Source organism: Heliangelus exortis, chromosome 2, assembly GCF_036169615.1.
Source record: "Heliangelus exortis chromosome 2, bHelExo1.hap1, whole genome shotgun sequence".
Classification (NCBI taxonomy): Eukaryota; Metazoa; Chordata; class Aves; order Apodiformes; family Trochilidae; genus Heliangelus; species Heliangelus exortis.
In genome coordinates, this window is record NC_092423.1 from 117,020,391 (window position 1) to 117,035,818 (window position 15,428).

Below are 15,428 nucleotides of genomic sequence, written 5' to 3' on the forward strand. Positions count from 1 at the left end.
AAAGTGGCTGAAATTTAAAACTCCCAAGACGGATGTTTCTGCTGTTCTTTTTCAATCTATAAGTGCGCTTTCATTTTAAGTATCTTAAAAGAACAGATTTCAGGAGAGTGTTAATAAGAGAGCTGTGCCTAAATTAGAACAGAATATGCATGTTGTGATCAGACACAAGCTCTCCAGTTTCAAAGCAACTCTGAATAATTGAACACTTTAATTGAAACGCTAACTGACAGCTCACTGGAATGATACGACCCAGACAGAAACATCCTTTCTTCTGCTCAGGATTAATCGTGGCTGCTTTCTAGCACCAAATGTTGTTTATCTCTTATGCATGTGGAGCCCTACAGTTGTCCACTCTACACAGTCTGTGTAGACCAAGAAAACTTCTTCCCTCAGCAGCAGGAAATAGAGATCTGCCACTTTACAGCTTACTGTAATTTCCAAGAGAACTGGAGAATCTGAAACCTCATCTTAAGTCACCATTTTAAATCCTTCAAATATTAAAGACTGTTCATTTAGGAACCACCAGGTGACGGAGCCTTCAGCTGTAGGCAAATATTAAACCACACAAATAAAGAAGCAACAGTATTCCTTTTATTTTCATTATGAACCCCATAACAAGCTTTCTAAATAACAGGAAATTACTTAATTTTCTTTTTCCAGCCTCCCTGTTCTTTTTTGACCCAATCCAATAACAAGAAGCCTGGAGTCCAAATATCAGCAAAATATTTAGAATTGGGATTTCACCTTCACTAGCCCTGGGCTGTTGTCTAAAACAGTTTCTGTCTTTGTACCTTTATGTCCATGCTCCACTCCCTCTGATGAGAAGCCTGAAGGTCTCACAAACCTGGAGAACACCTATTGCACATCAAAAACTGTGTTTTTTTGGTCTAAAAGCTCTGGATGGAAAGAAAGCATGAGTTTGCTGAGGTGCAGTTACTCCCTGTCTCAGAATGGAAACAGACCTTGTGCAACAAGAACAACATGTACTGGATATTTGCTGATATGTCTGAAAACTCAAGAGACTCCTTTTCCTTGCAACACATTTCCTGACAGTTTTTGCCTTACATTACTCTGGATATTTTCAGCAGACACCAAATAATCATCTACTTGCAAAGGAGATGCTGATTTTTTGCAATACCTTCTGCTGTGTTGTCTGTTCTTAAAAAAATATTCTTGCACCTGCTGGTCTTCCAGGTAATGAGATTCTGTGGTTTTAAATTTCCAATCTATGTTTTTTGTAAATAACAGTCACCGATTCACTTGGGGAGCTTCTTTCTCTTTGCCACTCCCCAAAAGACAGTGGAGAAGGTACAATAAAAATAAGATTAATGGATTTATCCACAGTAACTGCAGGGCTGGGTGGTCATTCCCCAGAAGGCTCATATTTTTAGTTCTCTGGCTGCTTAGTTAACTTCTAATTTGCTCTGTTTCCCAGAAATATCAGACAGGAGAATTTTTAGTAGATGCTGAAATTAAGTGTTTTAACAGAAATAAATCCAAAAAGAGAGTTTAGTTTCATGGAATCATAGAATGCCAGCTTGGATGGGACCTCAAAAGATCATCTGGCCCAACCTTTCTTGGTAAGAACATGGTTTAGATGATATCTCAAGCTGAGTCTCCAAAGTGTCCAGTTTTTGGGAATCTACCACTTCTCTGGGGAGATTATTCCAATGACTGACTCCTTTCATAGTGAAAATTTTTCTTCTCATGTCCAATTATGATTTCCCCTAGAGTAACGTGCACCCATTACCCTTCATCTTTTCCATGTGACTCCTTCTAAAAAGGGAGTCTCCATCTTTTTGGTAGCCACCCTTTAAGAACTGGAACATGGGTGATGAGGTCTCCAATAAGCCTTATTTTCTCCAGGCTGAACAAAGCCAGTTCTCTCATCCTCTCTTCATATGTCAGGCTGCCCAATCCTTTGATCATCATCGTGGCCCTTCTCCAGCCTGTCTGCATTTTTTTTGGATGGTGAGGCCCAGAACTGAACATGCTATTACCAGTGTGGCCTGACAAGCACTGACTGGAGTGGGACAATGACTTCTTTATGTCTCCTGATGATGCCCTTGTTGATACAGCCCAGTATCCTGTTGGCTTTCTTTGCTGCTGTAGCACTCTGGTCGCTCACCTTGAGCTTGTTGTCCACCAGGACCCAGTCTGTAGGGTGCTGGCTGCTCAGCCTCCTGAGAGGGCAGCTGAGTGAAACTTCAGGGACTGACAACATCATTTATCATGCATAGGATAAATCTAAGGTGCAGCGAAGCTTCTTTGGACTAAACTTGTTTAAACTAGAAACTTAAAAGTCACTGCAACTTTCAAGGTCAAAATGTGAGATACATGGACAGCTGAGGGCAAAAGAAAGAGGCTTGCAGGGGGCTGGTGCAATGTGTGTCTGTGAGCAGGAGCAAACAGAAAATAAAGCTCAGCCATGTTTCCCTAAGACAATAAGCCATATGGAGAGTTTTATGTACAGGAGGCTGGCTAAAAATGGATCTCAGGCTGTGAGCAGAAAGAACAGTTCTGTGTATGAGCACGGAATATGTGAAATGTACATACCTGTAAGTTGATAGGCTTACATCAAAAAGTTTATTCTTATTAATTCATTCTTCTAATAGGCAAAAGCCCTCAATGTTAATTAACTGCTTGTCACAAAGGTTTAAAAATACTATGTCTGAGCAGAGTGATTTATAGAGCAATAAAAGTTTACTCTGGGTGAAAATGATGGGATTTCTTCTCTAATTGATGAGCATAAACTATTCAGTTTTATCTTTTTCATAACAATGAAAATTATTTTCTTTTTGTTTAAGTTCTGAGCATAAGGGGAAAGAAGTTCAGATACATTCCCAAAGACTTCACTGCATAATTCCCATTACAGGTAATGAAATAAAATAATAGCAACTGTGGCTAAAACCAAGGGATTTATCCTATGAAGTAATTAAAAGTGACCAGTGGGTGGAAGACACTATACCATTTTAATCAAATTACTGCTGACTTTGAGTGAAGCTTGTATAACCAGAAATGTGATTACAAGCAGATCCAGAATAAATACTGTTCAGTATTAAGTATATGCAGAGGATTGCAGGAACAGGTCTCATATCAAAACAAAATGAACTAAATAATATTATATAGAGGAGTATATTCTCCCAAGTGCGAAGGTACTTACCACACAGCTGAAGTTTGGAATAGTTGCATATTTGTAAGAGTAAGGGTACAGCAGCATCTGTGCATATGCGTGGAAGGACAAATAGGCTTTTATTTGTTTCCTGTGTTTGCGGAGAAAATAAGCAACAGCTTTTACTTCAGGCTCAGACTCAGGAAAGGGACCACAGTAGGTGTCATCGCATGGGTGATACGAAGCACCTTGATCTGGAGATTGAAAGAAAAAGTTGATGGTGAACAGTCACAGAAGATTTCCAAGGGTCAACTTCTGGTTCAGCCTGTGTGGGCCCACATGCAAAAATGTAAAAAGCAATACACAAATTGCTTGCTTGTGACTGATGGGCATGAGCCTGTGAGACCTCAGTACAGCAATCCCCTTGTTCATCTAGTAGCCACAGAAAAATTGCCAAATAGCCAACTACATGCAGTTATCCCCAGAGGAGATATTTTTAACCCAACAAAAAAAGGAGAGCCTGATTTCATTGCATTTTCTTCCCCGGCTTTCCATATGAGTGGCACATTTTATGATTTCATTCTGGTATTAAAATGACTGAAATGTCTCAGTTGGTCTATTTGAAATCAGAGAGCTGTTTCTCTCTCACCAGTCACTGCCAAGATAAATCTATCCTGTAGGAACACTTCAACATATTAGCTACTACAGTGGTAGTTACAATGGTAGCTAGATAACTTCAGCAGGCACTTATCTCAGAGGCTGGTTTAAAATGCGGGAATAGTTGCTGACTACTGCCTATTTTTACTCTTGCAAAACTTTGGGGAAAAAAAATGACAAGCCACATGAGATGACTGCTCAGTTAGCTAAATAAATATAATCTCAGTTAGCACAGGACTTAATTTTCCTTCAGGTTTGGGACAGAGGTTCAGTTGTGAGGATATCTTTCACCATGTCAACCTGCTCAGGTGGCAGTAAGCTGCAGAAGTGTAGCCTGCCTGCAACATCCCATGAGGTAGTGAAAGATGAAACTCAGAAAAGGAGCTGTGGCAGTGGCTCCTTTATCATGCAGCAATTCTGGATCTAAGCCACCATCTCATTTGCAGCTCAGGGCCTGGGCCTAAAAGAACAATATTTATGCAAATCTACTCTGCTTTTTTATCCACTGTGATTTCAAAATGCCACATGTTTTACACTGACCTGCAGAATAATAATAGTCTGTTTGCTACATTGCTTGGTGCCATCAGAGACTTACAAAAGCAGTGTTTTATTACCTTTCCTTTGTATGGTAAGTACTGCTGTCTTCAAACATAATAAGAAGAGAGAAGTGTATGCAAGAAGGCATAATAATAACAAAACCAGGGTTTTGCTATCAACACCTCATCCCAAAGAAATGAAAAAGTGGAAGAATTTCATGCTGCAGCTTCATTTGTAATATGAAAACTGAGGCTACTATTCAGTGGCCACAGGTGGGGATTTCAAAAGGTAATAGTGCTTAGATAGCAGTGGATATGGAAGGGTTATATAGAGGGCAGATGGTCTCCTCCCTGCAGAACAGATGGCCACGAAGTCATCCAGATCCCTAGAGCAGCCTGCCTCTAGGTCTTGTTGGATAATAGAGCTGAAGGGGAGCTATTTAACAGACCCTCTGGAGCTTTTGCATTTTTAACAGATACTTCATCTCCTCTAACATAGCTGAGCACTGAATCATGAAAATGGACATTGCTGTTAATAAACAGAAGAATCGTATAAGCTAATGGTAAAATGACCTAGTGGAAAAATATGACTCAGTATAGTGACTCTCAGTGAAGAAAAAATTCTCTAAACTCTCCAGCCTACTACTGTGAGCCATTTGCAATCCCAGTTGTACTTAATCCTTTTCCTTAAGTGAAGCTGGCTGGTAGTAAAAAGAGAGGGTTTCCGCGGTGGCCTTGGGTAATGTAAGAATATCCTCAGTTTTCATAGTGGAAGTTCTTTTAAAGCAACACAAGAAGGCAAAAACCCGATACAGTACATATCAACTCCTGTGAAATCTCATGAGTTACAGTCATGAGAAGAAAATGGAAATATTACTATGCTGCCTTATTTTTGTACCTGACAGCACATTGGGGGAGGTTGAGTATCCTCCAACATCCATCGTGAGATCAGATGCACAATGCAAATGTGTGCAGAGACTGATAAAACCAACCCTTTGGTACAGAAGGAAGCCTGGGGGGATGTGTGAGCTGGAACATGATTCTCAAACTTCCTTGCAGCCCCTGCTTCTGCCTGTATGGGGTCCTGTCCTCAGTGAGCAATGGGAAAGTGAGATGCTCTGGAAATTTTACATCCTATTGATGCTCTCTTGGGGGCTTTGGATGCAACCCCTTTAACTGGATTTGTCCTATGACCCAATTTAGTTCTTAAGTTACTCATTATTGGCTTTGAAATTTATATTTATTCCATGAATGTTAAACCATTGCTCTGGTTATTGAACTTACATATTATGTATGATTATACATACATCTATGTATATATTATTACACTGAACACTTCTACCCGGAGATCTTGCTGTTAGTATTTACCTGGGTGCATGTGCAATTTCTGTGCACTGTTTTGGGTACAGGGCTCTGCAAAGTGAAATCAGTGATACAGCTCTTTTCTCAGTTCCTACAGAACACAGAAGCAACATCATAAACCTTACATCAAAGTCCTACACTAGAAGACAAGAGGAAAGCAGGAGAGATGCTGTGCTACCTTTACCAAGTAGCTCACTGCAGGAACCATTTGGTGGCTTTGCTGGAGCCAGATTCTGCCACACCACACCTGTCTGGAAGCCCCATGGTGAAGTTCCAGCCTGTCTACAAACTCTAAGTGTGACTGAACTGAATTAGGAGGTTTTTACAAGCACATGCAGCAGTGAGTATTACACACACCACGATTACACAGCCTCAAAGTGTGGTACGATCCAGATTCTTCTCTGCATCATTTAATGTCAGATTAATGAGAACATGGGGTGCCAGGAGAGGAATGTCTGAGCACCAGTCTGCCCAGTACATGAAAGAGCTCTTTATTCTGTGGCAAAATACTGAAGCAGGTAAAATTTGGGGTCTGGTATGGGAAGCAGAGCATGTTCTTGGTGGGATAACCAGTAACCTTGAAGGAATTTTTATTTTTTAAACTCAGGGTGAGGACTTGTCTGTCATGTACAGTGCAAGGGAGAAATGCACCATGCAGATGACTACAACACACACAATGTGTGTTTATTGTTATAGTTCACTCAGCCTAGAAAAAAATGTTTTTTACTGAAAACTAAGCAAGAACTTTCAGGGCTGAGAAAAAGTATGCTCTTATGTACCGGGTAAGGAGCAGGAAGGGGGAGCAGCAGAGTGACTGGAACCCAAAAAAGATTAATTAGGCCTAGAAAGAAAATGCACTGTGTGAATACTAATATTGCACTGACATGTACCTATAATACAGCTATCAAGGCTTTGTAAGAGAACTGTTCATTCCAACTACACCAGTGGCCATCTCCTGGAAAGCATATGTATGGTCTCAAAATACCTGCAGTTGTGACTTATGCACTTAAGTGAAAGATAAGAACAGTGATGCAAGACTTTGGTTCATTTCTACATCATTTTGGCATCATAAAATTGCTTTAAAGACCATGTTATCAGCCCTGGGACTGTCTTCTGTGGTGGGGGAATTCTCAGCTAATATAGGCTTAATGTAGCTGCTTCTCTGTCAGTCCTCTCTCCCTACTGCAAGCAGAGTCTAAAAAAACTGGAAGCATATTTTACAGCTCCATACTGTATTAAATGTATGCTTCTCTTCACTCTCACCTCATTCCTAATCTTCACAGGCAGATTATTCACACTCACTTTTATCCTTACAGTTCTCAAAAATCTACTTAGAGCACCCAGTCACTGCAAGCCAGACTGTGCAGCACTTATTCCTACTGCAGGCAACTGGAGTATTGTGGAAAGTATTGAGAGATTTCCAGTGGAAGAGGGAGGGGCTGAAGGGAGTGCTGCTGTGCTAGTGCTATGCAAACACAAGTTCTGTCTTTACGAGTTTACAATGTAAATAAAGAAGGGGAATGAATGCTGGAGGAAACAAAAGGTGAACAGAGAGGTGAAGGAAGTTGTTCTAGATGGGAGAGCAGGTCAGCAGCAGAACCAGGTATATGTCACCATATCTCACAACAAAGTGCCATTAATTTCTGTTGCACCAGAACTTGCAACAGCTGCTTAGAATCAGAGAATCAGAATTTTTAGGGTTGGAAGGGACCTTTAAGATCATCCAGTTCCAAGCCCTCTGCTATGGGCAGGGACACATCCCACCAAATCAGGTTGTTCAGAGCTCTGTCCAGCCTGGCCTTAAAAACTTCCAGGGATGGGGCTTCCACCACCTCTCTGGGCAACCTGTTCCAGTGACTCATCACCCTCATGGTGAAGAACTTCTTCCTAATTTCCAATTTAAATCTACCCTCCTCTAGTTTGAATCCATTCCCCTTAGTCCTATCACTACCTGACATCCTAAAAAGTCACTGCCCAGCTTTCTTGTAGGGCCCTTCAGATACTGGAAGGCTGCACTAAGGTCTCCTCAGAGCCTTCTCCTCTCCAGATTGAATAACCCCAACTCTCTCAGTCTGTCTCCATAGGAGAGGTGCTCCAGCCCTCTGGTCATCCTCATGGCCCTTCTCTGGACGTGCTCCAGCACATCCATGTCTTTCTTGTAATTGAGACTCCAGAACTGGATGCAGCATTCTGCTAATATTTCATTACTGCTGCATTCTCTATGCAAAACTGAAGTCAGTTTTTATGACAGTATTTACAGAAATGCTGGGAGTTTAAAATGGGATCTCCATGAATTTAGAATCACCTTCTTTCTTTTCACTAATAATTATGGCCTTAAGATATCCTCAGACTTTTCTCTGTGAGGCCAACAAAGCAAGTCTGACATTCTTGAAGCTAAAGCCATTTCAGAGATAGTAAATAAAATATGGTTTGAAATGTTTCAAGAAACTGTAGTCAGGTAGCTTCTGAAATGTGATGGGCCAGGCTCAAATAGTGCTCTTCAAATAATTTACATGATTCCAGAAATACAGAATAGCTGTATGTGTGTTTTGTTCTGTTTAGCTTTTTTACTTTTACCACAATCACCATGAAAACTTTTTACTTGTGGTGTGTTTTTCCAGAGATCAGGACCATTATTTCTTTTAGAAGCTGGAAGGAAGACTTGAGCCCTGGCTTGTGGCTTTATGGGGAAGTAACTTTGACTTTAACTATGAAAAGGAGAACATGTCACAACAGATGTGACCTAACCTACTTACTCTCTTGGATAATTAAATACAGGGTAATCTGAACTGGTGAACCAAAGTATCTCCAGACTTACCACACCATTTCACTTTCCAGTTGCGATTAGCATCAACACCATGACACCAAAACCTTGTGTTCTTTGATCTTGTTTTTCTCCAAAATCGATCCTAGTATAAGTTATAAAATAGTTAAGTAGCAATATCACTATATTTTGGCAAAAATCTATTTATACACATTAAAATTCCAAACCTGGTAAGCATATTCAGTGTTATATTTTCACAAGAGTCATTTACTTCCATTTTGCATGCCACAAGGTGATGGACAAGGTTATACAGAAAGTCAGCATTGAATGGTCTCAAGATTTTTTTGAGTACTACTACTGATACTACTTACATTTGTCCAGCTAAAATGATATCCATCCACATTAAATACAGGCATGATATAGAAATACAGCTGAGTCAGCATCTTTCTCATGGCAGGATCAGTCTGGTATGTCTCAAGAGCCTAAAGCAGAGAAGCCAAAACAATACTTTCCATTAAAAAAAATAATTTCTCCAGCAACTATTGAGAGAGGCTAAGACAGTCACGTAGCCTTTGGCAGTACAGAGACCTGACCTCATGGCACCACTGACATGAAGCACATCAAGCTGTACTTGAAAGGCTTGACATCTTCCTGCACATGTGATTAAAGGCAGCATGTGAACATGTGAAAAAGGTGTTCAAAAAACCCTATTCTCTCTGCTACTCAGTTACTTTCAGTAGCCAAGTAAATACAACTCACATTACACAGAAGCAAATGAACACAAAGTGTGTCTTGATGCAAGAGCTGAGAGTCAGTCGAGTAGAGCCTCAGTTGAGGAAACAAGCTCAGCTCCTGTAAGATAGGGGACTGCTGTTGTTTCCACCAAGTGATGATTTGGTGAGGTCAGAGCATGCCTCTAAGCACTTAAAGCTCACATTACATAAGATTTTGTTGTACTCAGAGTAATTTACAATCATCAACAGGCAGATTATTCCTTTATAATTTCAAAAACTGCAAAGACTTTTGCACAATCTAGTAGAAGAAGTCAAGGTAGGGAGTTGTTTTTTTTTCCATTCTACATCTTAGAAAATGCAATAAACCAGAGGCTCCTCAGCAGTTCTGTGTGCTAGAACCAGAGATTCTCCTTTACCACTTTCAGGAGGCTTGGACTCCACATGCTGTAGCAAAAACTGTCCCTTGTCATGGCTGGGTACCAAACTTGAATCCTTCAAACTTTAAGTCTGGATTCTGAGGCAAGAAATCAAGTGCTTCCCCTGGCAGGCAGAGTCAAACTGGTGCTGGGTTCAGAGAGAAGCCTGAGACTGGCTTCTCTCCTCCCAGTGCTGTAGTGACAGTCTCCTGCTCAGCAGAATTTCTGGCCCTCCAGATCCAAGAAGTAACCTGTCTGGGGGCACAAAGGGAGCTGTCTGTTCTGAAATAAACTAAGCTAAAAGCTTTTCAGCTGACAAATGCCAGGGAACAGTATGAAGTACAGGAATCTGAAACTTCTGGGCTCCTAACTGTGCAGCTATTTGGACTGTTGAAGCTGCCATGGCAGCTGATGGACGCTTTTTGTGGAACACCTGTAAGAAATACCCATACAGCTGGATATGTCTGGAGCTAAAATTTACTCATACATGAGTTTGAAAATAATTTTTACCTTTACTGTCAGCCTAGTGAGACTTTGAAATGCCTGTTCTAAGCCATTCATTAACTACCTCTCTGTCATGCAGCACTTTCTCCTCATCCAGCTTCAACTTCCCTTCCTGTGCACATGCAGGTCCTTCAGCTTCCAGCTCCTAAGCAGAGGGTCACTCCTGTGTAAAGCTCTTGAGTCACCTTGTGATACTCCACACCAAACTCCTCTCCCATTTCAGCCAGGGAAGAGGCAGGGAAGGTGAGCAGCAGAGGGTGAGGAGTGCACAGCACAGAATGAAGTGAGACCCAGGCAGCAGCTGGGACACCAGAGCATGGAGCACTGCAGTGTGGGATGAGATGCTGAGAGAGGGTGTGGTTGTTGCAGGGGGAGAAGTATGACAGGGGGCATTCCAAAGAAAGCTTGGTGGAGCCATGGGCTGCCTAAGAGAAAGGCCCTGGCTAAGGTCTGGGTTACACATCCCCTGGCCCACATGCCAGAAATTCTCCAAAAATTCTTAGCTGGAGTGGTATGGCATTTAAATGCAATTTACTTGTACTAGGAAGCTACAAATTATGTATTGTCAAGGCTACAAGTACATTTGCACAAAAATATCACTATTCAGGGAACAAGAGCTATAGTAAAAAGTAATTCTGCCAAAATCAAAAGCAATGTTGCTCAAAAATCATGAATGTGAAAACAAGGGCTCCATTTCATGCAGAAAACAACTACTGAAGTCACTACAGCTACTCTGTGCATTGAACTGGCCCTGCACTTGCAACTTCACAGGATTAAGAGCCTAGATGATAAGTATGGATGTTAAATCTATAAAACTGTTCTTACAGTGGAAAAAAACCCAAGTTGTGGGCCAAAATATGTGTCAAAGAAAAAGAATATTTTTTTTCATTCTTATGTCAGGTAGAATTAGTTTTGTTAGGGAAGAAATAAGGCCCCCCACACCACTTCCTTGACTTTTCAATTTTATTCTCTTTTTTGAAAGAATTAACAAATTAATCTTTGGTTGTGTCTTTGTGGTTAGTATTCACATTTCAGTGATAATGAGACTGGCATGTTTTCTCGGGTCTGTATTTGCATATACCATTCTTTTCCTGTCAGTTACATCAGTAATTATGTATTTTGTTACACTGTAGTGTTACATTCTGTATTTTAAGCTTCAACGCTATAAGATCAAACACTTTAAAACATTCTTACAATAAGTACAGATAATTAATTAATCTGGCAGTTAATTATCTGGCAATTTTCTCTTATATCTGTCATCAGTCAATGCAGACTGTCTAAACTTACCTCCCTTAACAGAGAGGTCTTTGGCAATGTGTCTTAGAGATATTTAGATGTGTCCTTGCTGGAGCAAAGCCCACAACTTGCCTTTAGTGAGGTGACTCCCATATCCTCCAAACAACAGTCAGGGGAACAAATCCCCCCTCCCCCCTCCCCCAGCAGCACTGAAACATTTTCTCTTCACTATGACACCAGGGAGAGGAATATAAACCATTAGTGAATTAACTGCATTGTAGTTTGCACAGAGCACCCAGAGTACAAAATAATGTGACTTTGTATGGCCTGATTCTGCTTCCCCATCCTGCAATCAATAGCAGCTTTGCTGCTGAATGTGCAGGGAGCCCAATAAATGCTGAATAGTGTTATTAGTGAATGAACAGATGATACAGGAACCCTGCCAGCCCCGTGCAAGCAATCTGCCTGGGGGATGGGAGAAAGGACCAGTGATTAATAGGAGGGGGCTGGATCATCTGGATCAGCAGGGTAGTGATGCTGATAGAGCTGCACCAGCTTAGGCTGGCTGAGGATCTGTTCCATACCAAATTTAATTTGGGGGCAAAGTGAACAAAAGAGTGATACTGCAAAACTGACAAGGCAATAAGAGGCAAGAGTTTAAAATGGATTTAGGATGCAGTTGGGCTTTTTATAAAGGAAGAGCATTGGCTGAGAAGGACAAAGCAAGGAGACAGGGTTAAGAGAAACTCTGAAACCACAGTTAAGCTTAATAATGATTTGCTACCCAACAATTAATTACTACTAAGTTTAAGGTGACAATCAGCTTCTGCTGTTTCCGATTTTGAATTAAACAACCGCACTGAATTAAACAGTTGCTGTTTTAGCACAGGGAATTGACTTCACTGTTGTTCTACCAGACTCATGTAAAACTTACTCCAAAAATCAGAATTAACCTGTTTTTAAGAAATACTGCACATTATTAAGATATCATTTAAAACATCCTTTCTGATGGTAACATACAACGTTTTACTATGATCTGTACATCTTACATTTTGTCAGAGTGACACTGTGATCTGCCATTCAAGCCTTCATTGCCACTTTATCAGTTTGGCAAGTTAGTAGTTAGCTCTGCCTCTGCCCGTGGAACCAGTACATCTTTCTATCTCCATTTTCTCTTTAGCTGCTTGTGTCCTGCTTTGGTACTCAAATCACAAGCAGAGTGATAAGCCTGTTATAAAGGGTAAGATATTACTGAGTATGTGAAACCAAATGTCTTAAATCAAAGGGTCACATTTTAAAGGTGAAGCTTGAACTGTGTGTGGTTTTTTTTTTCCCCACCAAGCAAAATCTTCCATCCTCTTTGGGAGCATTTCCCACAGGAGGAGCCCAGAAAAACAATCCGAGAAGAGATGACAAGTGTGCTGCAACTACTCTGCAGCACTAAGACAGCCAATAAAAGGTTTGCAAAGAAGGACCTGCAGGATCCCAAAGGCTTGCTTATGAATGGAGAAGATGCTGAAGCAGACAGGAGGTAGGGCTGTAGTTGCACGACTGACATGTTAGACAAGCAAACAGCAGTTCCAGGAAGCTTGTGCAAAGCTGGGATCACCCAAGCAAATGCAGGGTCTTGTGGGGAATGAAGCTGGATGGAGTTACACAGAGCTTAGTGTAATGAGGGAGCAAGCAAGTGTAACCATATGAGAGACAACTTCTTGGTTCCACTCTGAGAGGCAGCACACAAAAACCCTCATAGGTCCCAAATAAGTCAAGGTCTGCCCAGCAGGGAAAAAAAAAAGACCTGTGTTATTCTGAAGCACTGTGGATCTCTGATGGGGCGAAACACATTTCTCTACTAGAAAGTGTATGAAACAAAAGGACACCAAGTCAGTGGAGACCCCCCTGAGACATCTACCACAGAAAAATGTAGTCTTTGAATTTCACATCCTAGTTATGCTGGTTCAGTACAAAATGAAGGCAACCTAGCAGAACTTATTGGAATACATGATTTGACTAAATTGTTAAGACACAGTTAAACAATTAACATGTAAATTATTGCTTGTAATTCCATTTCTGGAACAACTCAGTTGTCCAACACAGAGTATTTTCTTTCACAGTCCTTTCTCAAGCTCAACAGTGTTTCAGCATATCAGCAGATTTACTGAAGCCCCAATTATTCAGCATTATCATACAGGAGCAGACTTCTTAAATATAAAGCAGAATTTCTTCCCTAGGGTAAGTAATATGTTGGAACAACAAGGTAAATTCTCTTCATGCCTAGAAGAAGAACATAACCAACAGCTCAAAAGGCTTCACAGGGTAGAATTTGAATGTCCTAGTGATTAATGCTTACAAAGGAGCTTGCACTAGCAAGTGTCATTGAAGAATTCCTACTACAGGCACAACACAGCTGCAGAGTTACCTTTATTTTATCAAGATGTATTCATATTGTGAAAAATGAATAGCTGCAAGCAAAACGAAAAGTTACTTTCACCTTCCTAAGATCACAGGTAGGCAGGAGGATGCAGCTGAGGAGCTGAAAGTGAACAAGAGAAAAAATGCAGTATTTATTCCCTTTTGGAAAAGGAAAACTAGAAACCATTTTAACTGTGTTTGGTTTTTTGGGAGGCGAGGGGGTGTTGTTTGTTTTGCTTTTGCCACGGTGAAGATGTCACAGCAAAGGGAACACTTCCTCTAAACTGTCTTACTTTTGAATAAAGCCTGGGAAAATTCACCATGGACCAAAAGAGAAAGAAATACTGCACAGCATAAAAATGGTTTGCCACAGCTGCTTTTAAAACAATGCATCACATGCCTCGTTGTGGTGATACCACAGTACTGCACTCTCTCTTTTTGGCATTGGCTTAGATTTTATCCATTAAAAAAACCCATTATGTCACACTTGAGGGCCCAATCCGGGCAAATGCTTGTTGGCAGCATTCACTGCTACTTATTTTTCTTCCCCTCAGAAGTTGTGCACATTATTAACCTCTGTTTCCAGCAGCAAGGATGTGCTGGAGAGAGATGCAGATACTCCGAGTGAAGTGGGATACAAGATGGATGTCAGAAGAACTGAACTCGTTCTGAACTGAGCCAGCTGTGGAGGGAGAGGAGAGGGGATCTTGAGCAGAATCAAAGACTACATACACAGAGTTGTCATTAGCAAACAGCAACTTCAAATGGCAGAAACAGCATTCAGAGAATGGAAAAAAAATATCTTGAGGATAAAACAGATTCTGCATTTGTACCAGAACCTCTTGCTGTTGAAAGGCTGATGAATGAAGTACTGTGTGAAGAGGCTGGAGGAGGTGATCTCGCTGATGGAGAAAAAACAAATAGCTTTTCAGGCAGAAGCTCCTGACAAAGAAGAATGAGCTAGCTAAAGATAAGTAAGGCTGAGTGTTTCAAATATAGATGCTGCAGGATGAAACAGATGGATTTTTCCTTCCGATAATGGATACACAGGGACCACTCAGAGAAGCTGGTTTTTTTGGTTTTTTTTTTCCTGAGGTTAGGCAGTTAAAAAAGACAGCTGTGGAGACTGGAGTCTGGCAAACAATAAAAATTAAGCTATAATGATTGTATTGCATTTACTGAGAGAGCTGTAGTGTTTGTGGAAAGATCTGTCAGCAGGTGACTGGTGACTTCAAGGTGAAAAAATCCCAGTCTTTGTGGTATCATCATCAGTGGCAGCTGTTAAACAGGCTGCAGGACAGGTAGATGTGATGCTTCAGGAGATGATTTAGCGGTTAGGGTGGCATGGGAATGATGACTGGACTCAATGATCTTGAAGGTCCTTTCAAAGCATGGTGATTCTGTGATTCTGTAAAGATACAGCCCTTAGAAGCTTCTGGCCCTCCTAAAACAAGGGTTAACTAAAAATAAGCAGGAGGAAACCCCAGATAGGAAGATTCCATAGAGCAAGAAGATGCTATGGTTTAAAGGGCAACAAAAAATTTCCAGACAAAGCAACATAAGCTAAAGAGTTTTAGCTGAAGGGAATGGGCCTCAGAAAGAAGAAAGGTATCCAGATAAAGGGTGAAAGGAAAAAGCTGCAGATACAGTGTTTGTTTTGGCCTTGCATGCCTCTGATTGACTTCAGAATATTTC

At 40.9% G+C, this 15,428-nt stretch overlaps 1 protein-coding gene across 1 annotated transcript in view; it reads right to left on the reverse strand.

Moving 5' to 3' along the window:
* CPA6 (carboxypeptidase A6) overlaps positions 1-15,428 on the reverse strand; it is an 84,662-nt gene that overhangs the window by 5,434 nt on the left and 63,800 nt on the right. The window contains exons 7-9 of the mRNA XM_071737735.1: positions 8,803-8,913; positions 8,486-8,576; positions 3,164-3,366 (exon numbers count right to left, since the gene is read on the reverse strand). Coding sequence (XP_071593836.1) covers positions 3,164-3,366; positions 8,486-8,576; positions 8,803-8,913 — 405 coding nt within the window. The remainder of the gene's footprint in view (positions 1-3,163; positions 3,367-8,485; positions 8,577-8,802; positions 8,914-15,428) is intronic.